The following is a 21,186-nucleotide window of genomic DNA, read 5'->3' as shown; positions in this document are numbered from 1 at the left end:
CTAGTCATTTTTACTAATTTCTAAACATACAAAGGCTTTACACTGGCAGTTCAGTTCAGAAAATGCTTCATTACCAAACATCCTTTCCCCTTTCATATACCAACTCCATCTTCTTTTTTGCTGGCTTTTCTCTAACAGTAGAGAGTGGTTTGTCATGATGTCCAAATTGGGGTAGTATCAGCCAATAATTATCATGGAAAGATGTAGGTAGAGAAAATCACAAAAAAAGAAGAGTGAGTCAGCATTCAAGAGGGCAAGAAGGAGGATAATACCCTTTAGGATTTTCCCAGGGAAATTCTGATAATCTCATACACAGGAGAAACTTGAAAAAATAATAATAAAAACCAACCAACATGTTTCCTAAATGTACGAACATCAGTGGAAATGGTTCAGAAAAACTGCACATATCTATTCAGCTAAATGTGCTGCTATTTGGCCTTTATCAGGGCATAATGAAGTCAAACATCTAAAATAATATTGAAATAATAACTGAAAACCTTGCCATTGCAAAACTATTCGTTATTACTCTCAAAGAGGGTTGGAGATATCAAAGTGTCTTAGTTTGAGATCTACAGTGGAATATCTAAGTAAATAAGGTTCATGTTACTATTCCTGAACAAGTAAAATTTACTTACATCTCTATAACCATGAGGAACAGTCCCAGAAATTTCAGAAAAAGAAAGCACACATCCAGCTGGACAATACTTACTGTAAAAAAGGATAAAGAGGGGAGTAAAACCATGTGACAAATATTGGACAAATTCTCTTCCAGTATTGGTGCCTAAAATCACTAGCTACTACTAACATCAGTATGCTGAGTCAGAAATATTATTTGTCTAGAAGACTTGCACAGAAAGAAATTGGAATACACTATTTAAGAACTATGAAGCATGCATTTGAGGTAGAAAACCCAACCAAAAAACAAGCGTATGCCATAGGCACCAATTGTACTAAAAAATCAAGCACCTAACCCCCTGTTGCAGGTATACCCATCAGGTCTGAAGCAGCTCAGGATGTCAAGTATGGGCATGACTCATTGTCCCTCCCCTGTGGCAGCCAAGCCCTCTCCCCAGGACTTAATTGTAGCTCCCCTCAGCTCTACAAATCCCTGGTTAGGGGCCTACACAACCCTGGCCACACCCCTTCATACCCCTGGGCTGTGACAAGCACTGACCTATAATCCCTAGCCTGCTGTCTTGATTGGTTTTGCCAGGCGTATTTACAACCATCAGCCAGGTGGGACTCTATGGCATGCCTGCTGTGGGTTCTGACACAGTCATGACCTTAAAAGGATCCCTTTTTTCTGCTGGCCAATTACTAACCAAACCCTTTAGGGAGAAGACAATCAGTGCCACAATTACACCAGTCATCAACCTCTGCAGCAGAGGCAGCCCTGAACTATTAGTTTCTGATGGATAGACAACACTCAAATATTGCCACTACTGTCTAATACTAACTACAAAACAAATGAGTCCTATGACGTTCAGCACCTCATTAATCATTAATCCACATGGGTGACCACCAGACATCCTACAATACACTGCATTTTACAAATTAATAGATGAATCAACGCTCCAAAAAGAAAGTTATTATCTGTGGCTGTGGGTGCTTCTGATGGCCAGAAGTTCATTCATATTTGGGCTAGATCCAGTCTCCTGGAATCCCTAGGTCAGACAAAACAACCTTGTCTTGCAGGAGAAACCTCCCCACAAGTTCCCAGGGATTAAGGAAGCCCAGAAATTAAAACTTAGACCATAACCGAATAAACAAACCCCTGAAGAACAAATATTATCTAGAAAACAGCTAATCAGATCTTTCTCTCTCTCAACAGACCAGCAAATCCACTTGTGAACTGAAATTATACAGAAAAAAATGTGTCATCCTCCAGTTCTGAACAAGTCGAATGAACTATTTACAAGAATAGACTTTTACCAGAAGAGTTGTGTAATGTTCTCTCTCCTCATAGATAAGAATTCAAGGCTGTTTTGAGTGTATTCTATTGTGGGAGATAAAAAAAGGAATTGCTTCAGATGCCTAAATCCCCTATGACTACGCATGAAAGTACCCTCCATCTAAAAGGGTGAACGTATCCATGCCCCTCACATTTTGCAGCCTGATCTGGACTAGATGACAAGCGTGGAGTATGTGGAGGGGAAAGACAGGAGGAAATGGTGGATGAAGTTACAGTTTTACTTAGGCCTTTATGTGGAACAGGGTATAGAAACCAGGGTGTCTGAAATGCAACCTCAGTTCAGCTGTTACCAAATGTGCTCAGGCATCACATGTGAAGTTCCTTGTCTGCATGAACAGGTCCATGTTCAAACAAAGAGGATTGAATAATGCATGCCTAGACCTTTTGGGTGAAAATGCAAAGCAATGAGGGAGCTCCAAAGCAGGAAGGAAAAAGAAGGCTGCAATAAGTTGCAGAGATAATCAGAGATGGTTTATTGAAGAGAATCAGGGATACAGACAGGCTGTAAGAGCAATACTTCAGTTCATTTCTGCACAAAATACCAAGCAGTCTTTCACTATCAGCACCCAATTGTGGCATCCATTCGGTAGTTACCTGACAGAACAATGTGTATCTCAGAGAATAAAAGAAAGGGAACGAGGAAGAAGTCAACCGAAGGACAGAAGATAGAGGAAGGAACTAGTGCAATCTATTCTTTTTCTGCGTTATGGAGTTTTCACGAATACCTCAGTTACACTGGTCTTCAAACATGCACATAGCCCAGGGCTTGGGATCCAAGAAAAGCCGCTTTGCAAAAAGGGGAGGAAACCAAAAGGATTATCCAGCAGCAATTCCAGGCAATAAATCCGAAAAACAAGTGATGCTGGGCCTGATCAGCATGTCAGAACCCAGGAGATTAGTAACAGCTCACCTATGCAAGAAGTGTGTGCGCATGCAAGTTGGTAGCCATTTACATTTGCCATGCCTGACTGGTTCTGAGATGAAATATGGAAGGAGAAAGCATGAAATCTGAGGCAGATCTGATGAATGGCAAAATGTCAGAACCATCTGAGTGCTAAACTCTTCCTTTCCATCACTTGCAATGGTCGTGCCATGTAATTTGCTCAAAACATGATGATACTGTGTATGCGTGGAAAGGGGGCGGTGACTTTTTGTGGTCAAAGTATGGTGAGGGAAAATTTCAGCTCATCACCTGCACTGTCAAACTGAACAAAAGGAGGAAGACAGCTGCTGAACAGCTCTGCTCGCTGTTAGGAGTGGGCAGATCTGTCCTCCCATCTCTGCTGTTTGATTTTGATTATCCTACTCTCTCATTTTGAAAACAGAGCCTCAAAGAACTTCTGACAAACCCTGCCTCTTTGTTTTTAGGCAAAGAGATGACTGGAAGCTAAGAGAGAGGTCCCTTCTCTTAAGCAAAAAATTGCCTTGTTCTGCCTACCAATCCCAGGAAATGGGACCTAACCCAATTAAGAATGAACTCGTATCCATGAATAGAGAATAAAGGATCACAATGCAGTGTAAAAATCTGTGTGACATGTTCAATTCAAACTAATTCTTGCAAAGTATTATGCAATACAGGCCTCAGTCCAACAAATTTTAATATTTATCATTAAAACATTTGTATCCTGCATTTCCTCTTGGTTCAAGATGGCTTACAGTAATAATTTACCACTCCGCAATTTAGTCATCCAGTATGTAGGGTTTTTAAATGTGATTTATGGAGGATTACTTTTATTTTTGATGGTACAACTAATTAAAAACTAAGACCTGACTTTAGCTACAATAAAATTTGTTTTTCAAAGGACCGTGCCTGAAATAAACACTAGTATTAAGGAAAATGCATTTGCAACAATGGAAGCAAAATTAATTCAAACATTTTTTTCTTTCATGTAAAGCTATGCTAGTGGAAGACAGAAAAGAAGATGCTGACTCATATCTGCAAACTCACTAAATAAACCTGGAAATATGGTTGGGGGGTGGGAGATAAATCAACCTTACCTAAATTCTGGATCAGAAAAGTGACTTGCAGTGTCTAAACAGGTTATTAAATCTAGAGAGAAAAGCATATTACTAGTAAGATTATTTATAAAAAACTGAAGTCTGTTTTGGAAGAATAAGAAAACCATAAAATTAAAGTACGGAGTCAATATTTTGGAAGAGCAGTTTAACAATTTTAGTATAACACCCAACTAGCTGTGATTTAGCAGTGTATCAGCAATAAATCTTCTATACCACATGGTTATGCTTGTAGAATTAGAAAGAGACTCACCAATAAAAAACAGATTTAAAAAGTATTCACTTTTAAAACTTAAAAAAAAACCCCAAGGTGAAAGTCAGTAGTACATCAATTAACTTGTTAACAGAAAGAAATTAAGATATTCTTAAGAGGGCAATTAAAACGTTAATGGTCGTTCATGCCTATCTGTGCATCAATTTATCAACACTAAAAGGCAATTGTAAAAAAGTATTGCAATAGAGAAGCTTTCATCAGGAAGTACAGTAGTCTTACAGATTGTTTACTTGGAAATGAATCCCACTAAATACAATAAGACTTATTCCCTCCCCAATAAGGGATGCAAAGGATTGTAGCTTTGATCCACACAACCCATTAGGCAGAGGATCAAGTCATTACAGTTAAAGATCACAAAACTGATGAATAAAATAATCTCCTCTAAGATCCACAGAGGTAGCTCTAAAAGCAAAGGCCTTCTCCCTGATCAGAAGCCGGGAGCTCTAGGACAAGAGATGCTCCTGCCCAACATAATGGTTCTAATGAATGTTCTTCTGAAAGCAGCTTGGTTTAGTTTATTCCAGACACATGTATCTTTTCACTGTCATCTAAACAGACTGTTATAAATTCCACCATGTAGGTCAATGTGGGACTCTAACATACCTTTTGCTTAATTTACTGTGAACAGTTCATCAGTAGTTGGGTGACAGGAAAACAAACCTAGAGTATGTAGGGCAGGAATTTAAAATATGAGTGGTGCACTCACATTCTGCTAGATAAGCATCTGATAAATACCTGATTTTTCAGTTGTTGAATAGGATGCAAGAAATCCATGTCCATAAAAGTGTATGCCACTCATGAATTGCACTGTAACTTCATTACTTTTTGATTCAATTAAACTGTCCATTTGTAAACCTAAACCACAGTATTTTCCTGGAAATGAAAAAAAAATTTAAAGAACATTTTACCTCTTCAGAGAACCATTCACAACTCTAGTAATGTGTCAATCTAATTTGTATAATCCTTGTTATTCCCAGAAAGTAAGAAATGTCAGCCCTAGGGTTTTTAGGAGGGAATGCATTTCTTAGGTATTTGAGCACTTCTGAAATACTAAGGTAATAAAACATAAATTAACAATCTGGTTTTCACCCCCTCCAAGAATTTCAGGAAGCAATTATTCAGTAATAGTGAGAGAATAATGCATAGCAATTCTAGTTACCTTCCTGAATTCTACAAAATGTTATCACGTTTCAAACAAATAACTCCCCAATCACTTTTTGACAAATTTTACACTGACTTGAAACAAATTAAAATAGTGCCCCTTAAATTTGAATAATCCTATGATCAACACTGGGAAGGACGTCAACATTAGGCAAAAAGACAGAAGTAATAAATCCTAAGATTGCAAACTATCTAATTGAACACAAGAAATATTTGGCTTGTGCGAGTGAAGTGGGATGGCATGTATTGTGGGTTTTTAAAAAGCTATAACATTTCTTTTCTTTTATTCTGAACTTCCAGGCTTAACACAACAGATCTTAAAACAATGCAGAGAGCATTCTAAGATTCCTAAATCAATATATAGTCTATATTTACATTTCTTCTGAATTCCATTTAAGCCATCCATCAACCCAGTATCCTGGATCCAGCTACTTCCACTAACTATATTTCTAGAGTGCATATTCAAGTAAGAATGGCTGCCAATTTCAATCCTACAATTCATTTTTTGAAACAGCACTCTCAGCAGAGCAAGATACTAATGGCTTAATATCTTATGCAGATGCACTAGCTGGTACAGCTGACAGCTAAAAAGAACACACAAAAATAGACAATTTACTTGGTCCAATGAACTAAACTTGTAAAAGTGAATAATTCGGACTTGAAGCTCCTTGCCATTTAAGGACCTGATGTTTTGTATGTGTTTAACAGCAAAAACCTGGCTCAGATTACATCCACATTTTCACAGAACATCTAGATTGAGACTGATAAAGAGAATGAGATGGATACCAGACATCATTCTGTAATATTTTTAAAACTCAATATTCAAGTTACCTAAAATTCACCGTTGTTGGAGGAAATATTTAGGTCAATCTTGGAAGAGATAAAAACCCATCAAACCAGAAAAATCAACTCTGTGCAATCAGTAACATTTTAAGTCTCTTCTTCTGTTGCCGCACATTCAAGTTTAGAGCAGTAAATGTATCACAATCAGAGATAAAAAAACAATAAAACCACAAGATATTATTTCACTCCATATATTCACGTACCAGACTTACTGTCACAATGGCAACTTCAAAACCAAAAGAATGCTTACTACTGATAAAAAGTGTTGTTCTGGCAGAGAATATTTTTATTTCATCCATATCCACTCCTTCCTCAAGATACCTTCACTTCCTCTAACTCGCTTTCAGAACCCATATAACTAACAGCACAGAAGTACTGCTGCAGGTACCGTTTTGGCAGAGAATAAAGCTAAAGGAATTAAAAGAAGTTGGAAATGTGTAGTAACCATGCAAAAATTCCATCTAACTCTAATTTGAAATTCACTGCTAAACTTTACCTGGTATTTGAATATATTACCACTGAAAAAGTAGCAACTATTTTTTCCTCTTCTGTTCAAGGTTCAAATGCAGGGTTGTTGAATTCACATGTCAGGGCTGCAAAGTCCTTCTTAAGTGTACACCTCTTCATAATGTATGATATGGCCCAGGTATATTCAGAGCCAGATACTGCACAGTATGGATTATAACTAATTTCTCCTTCAGAAAGACCATGCAGGGATGTTTAGTAAAAAGCAAAAGAAAGCATAACTCCACAAGAACACTAAGGAGCATTAATGTAGAAGGGCAAAAAGGTCTTACCTATCTCCGTCCTTGTAGGTCCGATTCCGTTATAAACTCTCACATAACTAGAATGGCAAGGATCTGAATCATCGATATCAAAATGCCCAAATTTGAGCTGAACTCTCTGCTCAGGCTTTACTCGAATCTCCCATTCACATACTGTGTTATTAGGGTAGGTGTGTGGGTAATTAATAGATGCAAAAGTTCCACTTTCAGGACCAAACACTGTATGTCCACAACCATCACCTACAAGACAAACATAGCAATACTACAGATCATGTTCATAGTTGAGTTATTATTAATTCAGGAGTGAGACTGCAGCCCTTGTCCCAACTTTTATTCCCCTGGATTGATCAGATATCCTATGACATGCCAAGGGTTAAAATCACATGGGAAGTTTATCAACCAATATCACGAGGCTGTGAAATATCCAGAAAAAAATTTAATCAATACTCTTTATAACATATGGAATATACATGAAATTCTGGAACCTCTCTATGTAAACCAAGCCTGTCTTTACTCACCCACAGCCAAAGTCAGTTTTGTGAGATAAGGGGAAGAGACCCTGAAACAGCAGTGAGATAAGAAGAAAAGCAGACAGGGTTGGAGGCAAAAAGCCTGGTAAGAGGACAACAAAGATATCAACAAGGACTAAGTGAGAACCAGGCGAAGCCACATTTTAGAAAGTATGAGGGAAAGACAAAGAGTAGCAAACAAAGACATTGTGATGTCATCTGCCCCCCAAAGAGGGGCCAAAGATAGACCTGATATAGTTCTACTTTCCATCATCAATTAATTTTATTTCTTTATTTATAATCCATCTTTCTCATTCAAACGACTCAAGGCGGATTATACATAGTGAGTCAGTATAATCAACAAAATGCGACATTCGATAACCAGTGTATTAGGGTATTACAAGTCTGAAACCACCAGAAAGAACTGAATCATGGCTCAAGTATTAACGTTGCACTTTAAGCAATACAGAAATTGAATCCTACTTACAATAAGCTGTATGCAACAGTATAGACTACAATCTCAATCATTTATCCAAGCAAGTTTGTGAACCCTTTTGTACAGTACAACCCTGTTGCCTGCACAGAAGAGTTCTTTTGAAAAGTTCAGTTTTGAAGTTTGCGGAAGGCCAGGTGAGTGGGAGATTCCCTGACCTCATCAGGCAAGTTGTTCCACAAGGTGGGAGCCACAAGAGAGAAATCAGAGTACAGAAAATTGTTGATTTTGCCCATTGGTTCCTGCAGAAGCACTTGCTGATGTGAGCAAGCTGGTAGGTGAAGCACAGAGGTAGAGGTGGTCCTACAAATAAGAGGGGGCAAGGCCATGAAGGGCTTTGTATGTGATTCCCAATACCTTAAACTGAGCTTAGTAACAAATGGGCAGCCAATGGAAGGTCTGTAGAATGGGAATAAAATGCATGCTCCATCTAGCTCCAGATAATAGCCAAGCCATGGCATTCTGGACAAGTTGCAGTTTCAAAGCTGAGTTTGAGGAAAGACCAATATACAGTGCCTTACCATAGTTCAGTCTCAGTTTTACTGTGGTGTGGATCCAGGTGGCCCAAGTCAGGTATACTAAGGAGTGGGGACATTTCATAGCATGGCTCTAGGCTGAATTGACAGAAAGCATTTTTTGCAGTTGCATTAACTTGCTTCTCCTGTAATAACTGGATCCATGCTTTAAACTGAGACAGTGAGGGACAGTTCCTCACATCACAAGTTGATTTGGACAAGGGTATATAGAACTGAGTATTGTCAGTATACTGATGACAACCAACCCCAAAACTAGGAATTACTTGTCTTGACTTTACATAGAGATTAAAAAACATGGGGAAAAGAACTGCCCTCTGTGGAACCCCACAAGATAGGTCCCACACTGAACCCACTGAATCTGATCCACAAGGAATGATTTGAACCAGTTCAATGCATATCCCCTAATATCTACTTCTGCTTCTAGGTCCCTCAACATGATGGCATGATCTACTGTAACAAAGGCTGTAGATAAATCCAATAACAGCAACAGACTTTTCCTTTATATTCAGGCAAAGGTTATCCTCTAAAGCTAGAAGAGCTGTCTCTATCCCATAGTCTGGCCTAAAACCAGATTGAAAAGGGTTTAGACCAGATGAGTTATTCAAGGAGAAATGGAATGAGCTCACTACTGTTCTCTCAATCACTTTGCCCAGAAAGGGTAGATTAGAAACTGGGCAATAATTGGCCATGCTGTTTTTCAGAAGGGTGGGGTTTTTAAATAAGACAAATAACCACCTCTTTGAGTGACCAAGGAAAAATGCATTCAGTTAGTGACTGATTTATAATGGATGCTAAGGGTTTATTGATGTGATCCTTACATGATTTTAGTATCCAGGATGGTTAACGTAGTGGCCTTTACATCAAAGGATTCTCACCTGGGACCCTCCATCTATTCGCTACTGACTTAGAAACTCATGCCTTCTCTATAGTCTGACCAACCCTGGGATAAGGAGCCAAGGGGCTGCAGGTGCAATTCTGTATGTGACAACCTGACTAAAGGAATTTCAACATCTGAAAATACACCAAGGCAATTGAACACTTTTTCAATTTTTTACAGGTGTTATTTCTGCATAGCACTCTAGCTTCTTATGCAAATTGTAAACTCCACCTGAGGTGAAAAAAATTCAGAAAAATCACATGGCAGTATTTTAGTGTAAGCTGTAAGATAGCCTTCCTTTATGGCCAGACATCAGGAAGCCCTAGGAAATGTTTCTTTCTACCCAAAGGTCATTCAAATGTGGCTTGCCACCTTGTTGACAGAGGCTACATCCTTAACTGGTTGCAACTGGCACTGGACTACTCCCTACACACACTGTTTTCATATCCTCAAACTGTCCTTTAGAGTTGCTATTGGCTCAGTTGCGAAATAATTTTACTTATATGGCCAGGCATAATTTTATCAGTATGTGAAAGTACATTTCATTTTTCAAAGATAATCAGATAAATGGTTGGGATAGATCCAACCAACTGTTTTGTTCAATAGAACCCAATTTTCCTCCTTATTACAACCCCCATCCCACTTGGCTTTTGTTCATTCAAGCCCCCAGGACAACTTTTTGTGGGTAGCCAAATGAGACACTCCCTACACTGTAACAGCTGGTTGGATCCAACCATTTATCTAGAACTGATTAGAGGAAGTCATGAACAACTGCCAAAGTCATCTGACAATGCAGTAACAAGCAAAATAATTCCCTGTGTGATAGGTAAAGCAAGACCACAAATGCCCACAGCTGTATTCAGATCTACAGAAGAATAATTAAGAGGAAGAACTTACTGATCCACCACTCATACCAAACGCAACTGTTAATATTCAACGATGTCACCAACTTTTTAAAAACTAAGTGCACACCAAGATATGGGGTGAAGACAAAGATACCATTTTTCCCTTGGCAGCTATCCTCAGCAATTGAGCCAGTAACCTCAAATTTAATATTCATGGCATTAAAGAAACTCTCACTTCTCCTTCATAATATAGTCACATCAATTGCAAGCTGATTTAAACAGAGGTGTGAAACAACACAAAGAATCACTTACAGTCATGTTTATGAGATGGGAAGTCAACCACAAATTCCTAAGCTCCTATTGATAATACCATGCTGACTATGAGTGAACCAAGTTGCACTATGACTCAAGGTTGAAATCTCCTTTGTGTTTGCTACCAAATAAGGAAGAGGTGCTCTCTGTGGAATCCTTGAAAACAAGCCTCATGTTACAAGGATCCCAAATTCTAGACGCACATAATTTGCAAGTATGCAGATAACACAGTGTTTCCTCCTACTACTCCAGCTGCAAACTTTTTTTCCAGAAAACCAGTTTGTTGCTAGAAGATAAACATATCCATGTTTTCAACATGGGCAGAACAAGACTCCACTTGCTTCACCATATGCAGCACAGTTTACTACACTATCAGAATTAAATTTTCAGTTGCTACAAGTGACTGTATTTGAGGACTCCTGTGAATAACAAAGATATGTTGAAAAGAGTTTTGGACCAATGATTGCATGCTCCCTACATTGTTCAATTTGAAAGAAAACAAGTAGATTGAATAATGACATCCTTTCCCTAGAGAGTTGCTAATTTTGGAAATATATCATTATTAGGCCTTCAGAAGCAAGACTCACTTCATCTGGCACAAACATATGAGTATCATAATGACCCTAAGCAAGGCTTCAGCCTCTATTTACTGCATCTGAAGAAGATGAAACTAGGTGCCCACATTTGTGTGTCCTGTGTTACACTTAAAGAAAGGATTATTGCATCGCCCCTGTGGAGAGATGAACAGGCACTCCCCTTTCACATTATGCTGCAGGCAGAAGCCCAGCACCCACTTTGTCTTGAAGAGAACTAATATGTATGCATTAAAAACATAGAACTGTTTCATCTCCTTACCAAAAGCATTGCAACCTGTCCCAGATGACAGTTCAGAAATATAAATTTAGGCTGAATATCTGGTATGTATCTGATTATCAACTGGTATAAGTTAAAGAACCCCCAAGATATAGAAATTCTAGCTGATGGATAATTTGAATTAACAGTAATGCAGTTGGCCAAAGATGACCATCTGATTGTAGAATATTTTGTTTTCATCTGAGATCCATAGAACACATATTCTGTGTTCCAGTGTAGATTTGATTTAAATCACAATTACTAGTCGGTAAGACTTGATTTAAATCATGGTTCCTTACATAAACACTCATTTTTTGCTAGTATAACCTCAACATTTATAACTAGATAAAGATTTTATTTTTTCTGATTAGTTTTACAGTTATATTCAAATTACTGATTTGGTTTTACCATTAGAAATACATAAAAATAATTATAAAAGCATTACAACATGAACTATCTCCAGTTTAATAAGTTAATCATTCATATTTGGATAACTTTTCTGCTGTATTTATTGAAAGAGAAAAACAATCATTACCTTATTAACAATTTAAATAGTTTTATTTAACCAAAACAATAAAATTATGGCATATGTATTCTTGAATTTGCTTATACATCCATGTTTGATAACTGATATGGTTAAACAAAATATCTTTTAAAATGTAGGCTATCAGTCAGTTCCACACATGAAAAAAATGAAAAGACTATCTTCTGTATCTCATTCATCTTCATTTTCTTGTTTGTTCATAATCTAGAAAAGAAAAATAAGCTTTCCTGCTTTATCGATTCTCAAACAATTCCTCGATTTGGAATGAAGGCTTCCAAAGGAACATGATATTCTTTCTATGCCAGCAGAAGCTAGTGCTGTTAAAAATGAAATCATTATTTCAACTGTCTCTAAATCCAAATGCTTAATAAGTGACCTCCACCAGTTCACTGGGGTGACTTTCTTTAAGACATCATCAGCAAACATCTATTTCTTGAGTGGTTCTCACATTTGTAATTGGCATCACAAATGTATGATTCCTAGATGCCCATGACACAGCTAACTCCTGTTCTTCAGCACTTAAGAGCTGACCCCGGTACTGGATATTGACAATATTAGCAAGAAAATGAGCAGGAGACACTTTTTTAAATGTTTGTAATATAATTCTGTCATTGTGCAGTTCCAGTTTTACATGTTCACTCAGTTTTTATCAAATTTCAACATCATTAGCAATAAAACAGCTATTTTTTCCCGTATTTTGTTTAAAGCTTCAGATATGGGTTTCACGATTCTCAGCATATCTTCCATATTTTTCTTAAGCCCAGTGTTGAGGATTTTGGCCGTAACAGTGCAATCTATTTTCTCTCAATTTTGTTGACAAACTGTCATCAGAATAGGTCCGTTCTTGATATACTGCTCAAAACAGTCCACTACAGAATTCCATCTAGCATCTTGTGGGAGCATTAGCTTCGTTCCATTCATTCCTTTCAGATGCTGAAGTCTTTGGCTAGGAGGTGCAGTAAATGAGCACTGCAAGCATATGTTATTAGCTTTGTATTCTCATCATGCGCTTCTAAATTTCTTCTCATCTTGGATACATTTGTAGCATGGTCTGTGACTTAACTGTGTACTACACATTTGGTTTTTTGGTCACATTTTATGATAACTTTTGCTGTTACATCTTGTTAGTATTCTGCTGTATGTGTATTTTCTGACATTTCAGTTGTTTCTGCAAGAAAGATATTCTATTTTTCTGTTATATAAGCACATGCAACAGGATCAATGTGGACATTATTCCACCCATCAATACTTACATTAATGTTACCCTCTAGACCTGTTGCACATTGCTCCATGTCTTTCTCACACACTTTACCCAACAGCTTCCTGCAATGTTTGCTGGGTGGATTGTATCCTGGTCTCAATGACTGAACTATATGAATGAAGTATTGGTTTTCAATCAGATGGAAAGAAGAGTTTATCGCATAACAAACTGGGCAATATTTTCATTAATTACCTCTTTTTCGAATCTGCCAGTTTTTATCACAAATTATCTTTGGTAGTTCCTGGATAGGCAGATTTTTCCCTTTCTTTTAGGTGATATACTGTGGTTAAATGATGTATTTGATGTGACTGAAACATTATCCTGGAAAGATAACAATGCAACTATAGAACAGTAGGCTGGTGAGATTGAAGGTGGATGGTTTCTAGAACCCTATAGGTTGATGATGGGTTCCCCTAAATAAAAAAGTCAATGCTGTTATTTTATGACTGATACCATTCAGCTTATTTAGTACCCTGTTTCCCCGAATATAGGACATCCCCTGAAAATAAGACATAGTAGAGGTTTTGCTGAAGTTCGAAATATAAGGCATCCCCCGAAAGTAAGACATAGCAAAGTTTTTGTTTGGAAGCATGCCCGACGAACAGAACACAGAAAAATAAGACATCCCCTGAAAATAAGACATAGCACATCTTTGGGAGCAAAAATTAATATAAGACAGTGTCTTATTTTCGGGGAAACACGGTATTATTCACTGAATTCATTGCCACTCAGTACTGCCCCCAAAAGGAATATTTGCTTGTTTCAGCTGTTTATTTCTTCCTAACAACAATATAAAAATGACAGCAATATGCAGTAATAATAAATATATTTTTGCTCAAATATGACAATTCCTCAACAGAGTCTTTAAGAAATATGAAATGTTTACCAATTTGGAGATCCCGTTTCTTCAAATATCTTTCTTTTGTTCTCTTCATCAAAACACTTCTCATATCATTTCATTTGGACCATAAGGCCTTGAAATTTTTGCTGCAGTTTTTGCATTTTGCCCGCATGCCTGCCTTACCAAGAGGAACTTGATTAAAATGGCCTGCTGCCATTATAGGTTTTCTTCCCCAAGGAAAGAATAATATGAGAAACCTCAGGATACACACAAAGACCCCAGACTTGTGGAGTATTCTGCTCAAAAGGTTTCACTTTCATTTTAACTTCTTGTCCCTCTCTTCAAACACCAAGCTCCTTGTGCAGATCTATAAACTTAGTACTTCAGATGTAAGGGGTCGAGTCTGTGTATTTAGATTTGTAAAAGAACAATGGGGCTAAAGTCTTTTTCTCAACTCTGTATTTTTATTTTATTACATTTTTGCTGTCAGAGATAATCATATTATCTCTGAAGCTACAAATTTACAGTTTTGAGAAAAACAAAAACAAACATCTGTGATAATATCTTATAGATAGAAAAATTGCCCAAAACAATCTTACAGTAACCTCTTGAAGAACATGACTATGAATGGATTAGTGGCATTTATTTGCTAAAAAAAATGTAAATACTGCATGAATATATAGCCTTATGCTACACAATGAAAATTAATCTTTATTTAATGATAAATAACATTTGGACTATAATGTATCTTAAACCGAAAACTATCTTTAGATACATTTTCCTCAGAAAAGCCTTTCATTTAAAAAAATTCAATTTAAATTTAAAAAATTGAACTTAATTTTTTTTAAATCTGATTTGATTTTTTTAAAAAACCATTGATTTTCATCCACTGTGAATTGTTCACCAAATTGCATAAAGATTCAAACAAAAGTTTTCTTGGAAATTTTTCCAATTCTAATTTTTCCAGAAAGTTCTCATTACTGGAACAAACCTGGGATCTTCAGTATGCAGATCAAGTGCTCTACCAAGAATAACCTGTAAGAAGAAATGCCTTCCACCTGTCACCCTACTATTTCAGTTATTGTGACTGATCTCTCTATATGTACCAAAGCTCAGCAAAAGGTCTGCAGCTGGGGATCACAAGAAGGGGATCACAAGGAGGAGGAGGAGCCCTCAAGTTCCAAGCACAGAGGACTCAAACTTTTAGTTATGCCAATAAGCCAGGCCAAAACAGGATCATGGTTTACTAGCCAAACCCTGCTGCAAAGTTACACCAAAACGGCCAGAAAGAAAATTCATTTTGTGGGACAAGAAGGAACCAAAAGGTCACCCCAAGGGAGGGGGAAAGAGTTAGAATCTATAGTCAGGACACCAGAAAGAAGCGATCTCTTCTGTGTCTTCTGACCACAGATCCACATGTCAGTCAGGACTAAGTCTTTACCTAGGATTTTTATCTTGTCCTCACAGCAAGTGACAATGAAGAAAAGACCAAACTATGAGAACTAAGGTAACAATGAACTTTAAACTACTGCAACTTCAAGTGAAACTAACCTTTCTTAAATTAAATATCATTTAGTACTTTGTCCAGAGAAAGAAAATGGCATGTTTTCATCTTTTCTTTATTTCTTTGGTCAGCCAAAAGCTTGAAAAGAACAGATATATCCTTTTATTCATTTAATAAACTTCCTTATATTTTGAATGCTCTATGTCTGCTCTGTGGAAACATACCACACCTATTTGGTCTTCCCATTGGAAGTGAGGTAAAGAGTAAGGGCAGTGGATCACCGTGCTATTGCTGGAGCAAGATACTTGAACAAGCAGAGTCATGGTAGACTGCTGTTGCACGCAGACAGATGCAGCAAATAAGTGGAGTCTTTAAATGGCAATGCAAATACAGTGTGATACATGTGTCTCTATTTAGCAGAGGTACTACTCTTAGAGTTGCTGGTGGACACTAGTTTATTTTTGGTACCCTTGGGAATGAGGGAAAGGGGCAGTGTTGCCAAGAAGGATTTTTTTCCAGCTTTCTGGGGCTCTACCTGAAGGAACAGAAAGGGCTTGTGACAGCATATGAGAAACCCAAGTATCCTTGAGTCTTTCTACCTCACAATTGTCCAAGTCATCAACAGTGTGAACAATCTATGCAAACCTAATATACATTTTAATAGGTTAAATTATACCTTATGTAGTGTTTTATGCTTATTTGTTACAGGGAATCAATGTTACATTTAACAGCTGTGTACTATCTAGTGCCCGTGATGGCTGAATGATTATGTAAAAGATGGAATTCCACAAACATGATCTTTTGATTATATTATGTGGGCACTTTCCAGCTGCTAAAGTGTACTGAGAGACTGCTATAAATACATTAAATGCTGTCTTAATGTGGCTTTTAATGTGATTGTTATAGGTTCCACAGGAACTTCAGAATTACAAAGAAAACCAGTAACGTGCATAATCAGAAGCAAGATGTACATTATAACCTATGAAATTATATTGTGGCCCACATTCGCATCCTATTAGAGTTCGACTATCATACAGTTTGTCATATGTTATTTTCTCGAGAGGATTTGTTTATGACAATTTAGGAAACAGCCTGGTTTCCAATGTATAATAGCTGGCATTTTAGGAAGAAGAGGCAGCTAATGAGAAAAACTGAATACACAAAACAGCTGAGCTCAGATGTGGATATGCACACAGAAAATCTGTTCAACAATCTGTGATAAGCCCTTAGCAGACAATAGAATTATGACACTGTAAAGCTTTACAAGTGCTATCAAATTCATTAAAAGACTGAGAGTGTTGACAATTTTCTTGAGCTGAATGGAACTAGATCATTTTTTCATAATGCTATGCTGCACAATAAATGTTGGATTTCTCAACTCACAGCCAGATATAAGCTCCTCATTAACTAACAATGAAATCTCAAGCTCACTCACTTGTTGTACCCTGTGCCACAAAAAGATGATAGTTTGGTCAGTTTAGGTGTAGAAGAAGAGTTTGGATTTATAGCCCACCTTTCTCTCCTGTAAGGAGACTCAAGGTGGCTTACAAGCTCCCTTCCCTTCCTCTCCCCACAACAAGACACCTTGTGAGGCAGGTGGGGCTGAGAGAGTTCCGAAGAATTGTGACTAGCCCAAGGTCACCCAGCAGGAACGTAGAAGTGCAGAAACACATCTGGTTCACCAGATAAGCCTCTGCCACTCAGGTGGAGGAGTGTGAAATCAAACCAGGTTCTCCAGATTAGAATCCACCTGCTCTTAACCACTACACCACAGTGTAGAAGTTGAGAAATTTGTATGCTTCCACATTAGAATATAGCCCTACACAAATATGAGAACTATCTATCATTCATTTTTACCCACTGCCTTTGTCAAACCCATTATTTTGTGCATTATTGAACATAGAACTTTCATACAAAAGCATTTATGCCAAAATGTGTTTTTTACTTTCAGACTTTCAAATGGATGCGGGAAGCAGGGCAAGGTAGGCACCAGGACCCAGGAGAAGCATTCTACAACACAGAAGGTCCAGCATGCTTTGTTCTGTGGTGAAGGAATACATAATCTATCATCTTTATGTGGAACAGAGTATAGATAGTCCTACTGAAATTAGTGAACTTACTTTGAAGTAACCATGTGCAGAATTAGGTTTCAAACTTTTCTGGCAGAAGTAGTAGCCAATGCTGTTCCATTAGTATACTACAGCAACCCATTTCTGACGTAAGCATTCCTATTACAGTAGGTAAAATGAAGGCTAGACTGGGGCAAATGAATGTATGAGTGTCTTAGCAGTACATTATACTTGTCATGGAAGTGAAAAAGTAGTACACTTGACTGACTAAAGTTCATAAATATGGCAGCAGGACTCCTGTGTAGGGTCATATGTTCAGTATGTGTGTGTGTGTGTGTATATATATATATATTCAGTTTTTATCATATTTATCAAACCACATTTCCCACTATACACATACACACCAGCTATATTCTTCAAATGACCTTCTCCTTTTGGTGCCGTCTGTTTCAGCCATTTATAATATCTATTTTTAGGTGCAAAATAAAAGCACAAATGAAATGCCTATGATCTTTCTCCAATGAGAAGTTAATTATTTTATTATGGTAGAAATAGGGATGTGCAAAAACTGTACCTTTAACCAACTAGTCCATGTCTCAGAGACCCAAAGAAACTCTGCACTGTGTCAGATATTGTTGCTTTTAAATAGTGTGAGCATCAAGTGCACACCACAATGCACATCTGGAGCACTGTTTTCAACAGCATGTGTATTCTTGTACATATCCTCACTAGCTGGTGCAGTAGGAGGCAAACATAACTGCTGATACAGAATTAAATAGAGAGTAGATTAGGATTTTTTGTCTTCAACAATGGAATTATAATAACCATGGTGAGAGTCAAACCTCATGAGCTACTGAAGTATCCCTAAGGTATCCTGTTTCTCAACCAAAGATTTCTGAAGCATGAAGAAGGCTTTCCAAGGGTGTCACTGATAGCTGCCAAGAAAAGAACAATAATTCCTCCTCTTCACAATTCTCCTAATATGTGGCACACAAAAGAGAAAGTTTTATACATCCTACTCTTGTGTTGATAAACTCTTGACCCTCTGTACTGGAAAACACCACACGTTTGCAATTTTTTTCTGTAAAGTCCTCTCCATTTTCCTATTACCTGCTTCCACCCCCACCTCCCCTCCCTCCCTCCCTCCCTCTCCCACTGAGGACAGTGTTGGGAACTGGTAGAGCCATCTGTCTTTGCATCCTGGAGCGTGTCCAACTGAACAGGCCTGGGAGAAGTTCCAATTTAATATTTTACATCAATGGGATGAATCCTGGAGTGATTCCAGAATGTATACGTATGAAAACATTTCATCTGAATGGATTATCCACACAGTTGGTTTTTTATAATTTTTTTAAATTTACTTGTCCGGGTATGTGAGCCAACACATGATTTTTTGCATTTATTTACAAGCAAATTATGTGGGTGGCATATTGGGATTGTTTTCACATGTGTACACTCACAAAAAGATTCTGTGAACGCTACTTGCTATGCAGAAATCAGAGTTTACCATAACAAAGCATACAGAATTTAATCAGATCACACAATTTTAAGTGAGACTTATTTCAAGAATTGACAATTAAATAGAGGGAGACTCAAGGAAGACTTTCCCCCTGTAGTTTCCCTAAAAATCAGCAAGAGCTTTTAATAAAACACACACACACAATATACACCTGTGCAGACAATTCTACAAATATAACAAGTTCTACTTTTTGCAGTTCTTGGTTTGTGAACCTCTCAACTTTAACTCAGATTTCAAAATGATATAATATTGTAATGGCAAACCTGCAAAATCCAAAAATTGTGAAACCTCATCTAGTCAACCATATTAATTTTGTTCTAACAACTTTTCAGACTTTATCTCTTCATTTATACCTCTTTTAAATTACATCAGAACCACAGCTAAATGTAACTCTATTGAATGCCAAATAACATTAGGATTTCAGATATTTCTTCCTCCAAACCACTGTTTTGACCACCCTTCTCCTAAATTCACATTACACTTGGAAGCCTTTAACAAAAATAATACAGATACAAAACCCCCAATTTTAATAATTTATCGACACTGATTTTTCTTTAACATTGTCAAATGTCAAGTTGGAGGAAAGAGGGAATTATTTCAAGTACTGCTTCTTCAAATCACCGCCCCCGCCCCCCCCTCCTCTGTCCCACCAGGCTAGCTCAATGGAGCCCTTTATTAAAAGGCAACCTGAATGCCCCTAAAGGCATGTTATCCATGTTATCCACATCCCACATCTTAAGTGCGACATGTGACATCTGGTTTCGGTGCCTAGAACCCATTTCACACATCGCCAGCCAGAAGTCACTTCTGCATGGAAATTAGCATTTATCTGCATCTAGATTGTGGCATGTAATGCATCTAGCAGAGAAACATATTTGCTGGCCTGGGTGACGCTGTGGGCTTGAAGGCATGAAGCATCACCCCACATCACAATATCTCAAAATGACCCTTTCAGCTGCCAGCCACTTCACACAACACCCTCATTTCATTTGCACCACTTCTTGTGCAGCACCCACTTGCCTCCCTCACACGTGCATGCTGAGCCGGCAGGACTGACAACATTGGAGGAAGGGGGACATAAAATTCGCAGGAAAACTCGGTGGTCTATCCTTTGAAAAAGATGCTAGGAGTTCAAGTCAAGAGGAAGGGCAAGAGTGGGGGGGGGGAGTCCTGAACATAACCGTGCACTGACCCCGATCGTCGCCCCCCGCCCTCCCCCGTAAGGTATACCATGGGACCTGAGGGCTGCAGAAGAGGGCGGCACACCTACTCCGTGGCTTCTCGGGCAGGCGCCTAAGCAAGGCGGGAAGGCTTGTTTTGTTTTCCATGCACCCCCCTCTTTTTTCTTCCTCGAGGTCCCCCCACGTACCTTTCTGAGCCGCTGCGTCCCACCGGAGCAAAAGGAGCAGCAGAAGGGAGGCCACCGCCTGCCGGGTCCCCGCGGGGAACGGGCGCCCCGGGCTGCTCACCATGCCCCGCGTCTCCTGCACAGCCGGCAATCCGAATGCATCCCGAGCCGGCGCGGCTACGCGGAGCGGAGCAGAGCAAGCCCCTCGCCTCGCGCCACCCTCCCCCGGCCGCCGAGAGCGGGACCCAGGCGCCCTGCCCGCCCCCTCCCCTTCCTCTCCCTCCTCCGCCCACCAAGCAGCGTCGGTCGCTCCCACCACCCCCAGTGGGCGCAACCACTTCCGGGTCTGCTTGCAACCTGGCCGCCTCTGTTGCGGGCGCTCCTTCTTCGCCTTCTGGAAGCCCGAGTCCCTCGGCGTCGTTGCTTGGAGAGCTTTTCGTGCTGCCGTCGGTTCTCCAGACATACGAAAAGGGGGACTGGGAGAAGATTGCCAAGAAGCGCGGAAGGGCCATTCCTCCTTCCCAGGGACTGGTAGCGGAGTCCCGTGCGGAGTTGACTTCCAGCGAAACCCGTCGATGCAAAGTGATTCTGGTCGCGGGGCGGGGGAGGGGGGGGGGGTCTTGGT

General features: G+C 38.9%; 1 protein-coding gene across 5 annotated transcripts in view; it reads right to left on the bottom strand.

The window, feature by feature from the left end:
* DCBLD2 (discoidin, CUB and LCCL domain containing 2) overlaps positions 1–20,823 on the bottom strand; it is a 38,407-nt gene extending 17,584 nt beyond the window's left edge. For all 5 annotated transcript variants that reach the window (XM_048494624.1, XM_048494628.1, XM_048494625.1 and 2 more), the window contains exons 1-5: positions 20,583–20,823; positions 7,064–7,291; positions 4,998–5,135; positions 3,971–4,022; positions 636–708 (exon numbers count right to left, since the gene is read on the bottom strand). In XM_048494624.1, the coding sequence (XP_048350581.1) occupies positions 636–708; positions 3,971–4,022; positions 4,998–5,135; positions 7,064–7,291; positions 20,583–20,685 (594 nt within the window). In that variant the 5' untranslated portion in view covers positions 20,686–20,823. The remainder of the gene's footprint in view (positions 1–635; positions 709–3,970; positions 4,023–4,997; positions 5,136–7,063; positions 7,292–20,582) is intronic.
* Positions 20,824–21,186: the final 363 nt, after the last annotated feature.

Source organism: Sphaerodactylus townsendi, linkage group LG04, assembly GCF_021028975.2.
Source record: "Sphaerodactylus townsendi isolate TG3544 linkage group LG04, MPM_Stown_v2.3, whole genome shotgun sequence".
Classification (NCBI taxonomy): Eukaryota; Metazoa; Chordata; class Lepidosauria; order Squamata; family Sphaerodactylidae; genus Sphaerodactylus; species Sphaerodactylus townsendi.
The sequence above is the reverse complement of the archived record's forward strand: the minus strand, read 5'-3'. Positions and strand labels throughout refer to the sequence as shown.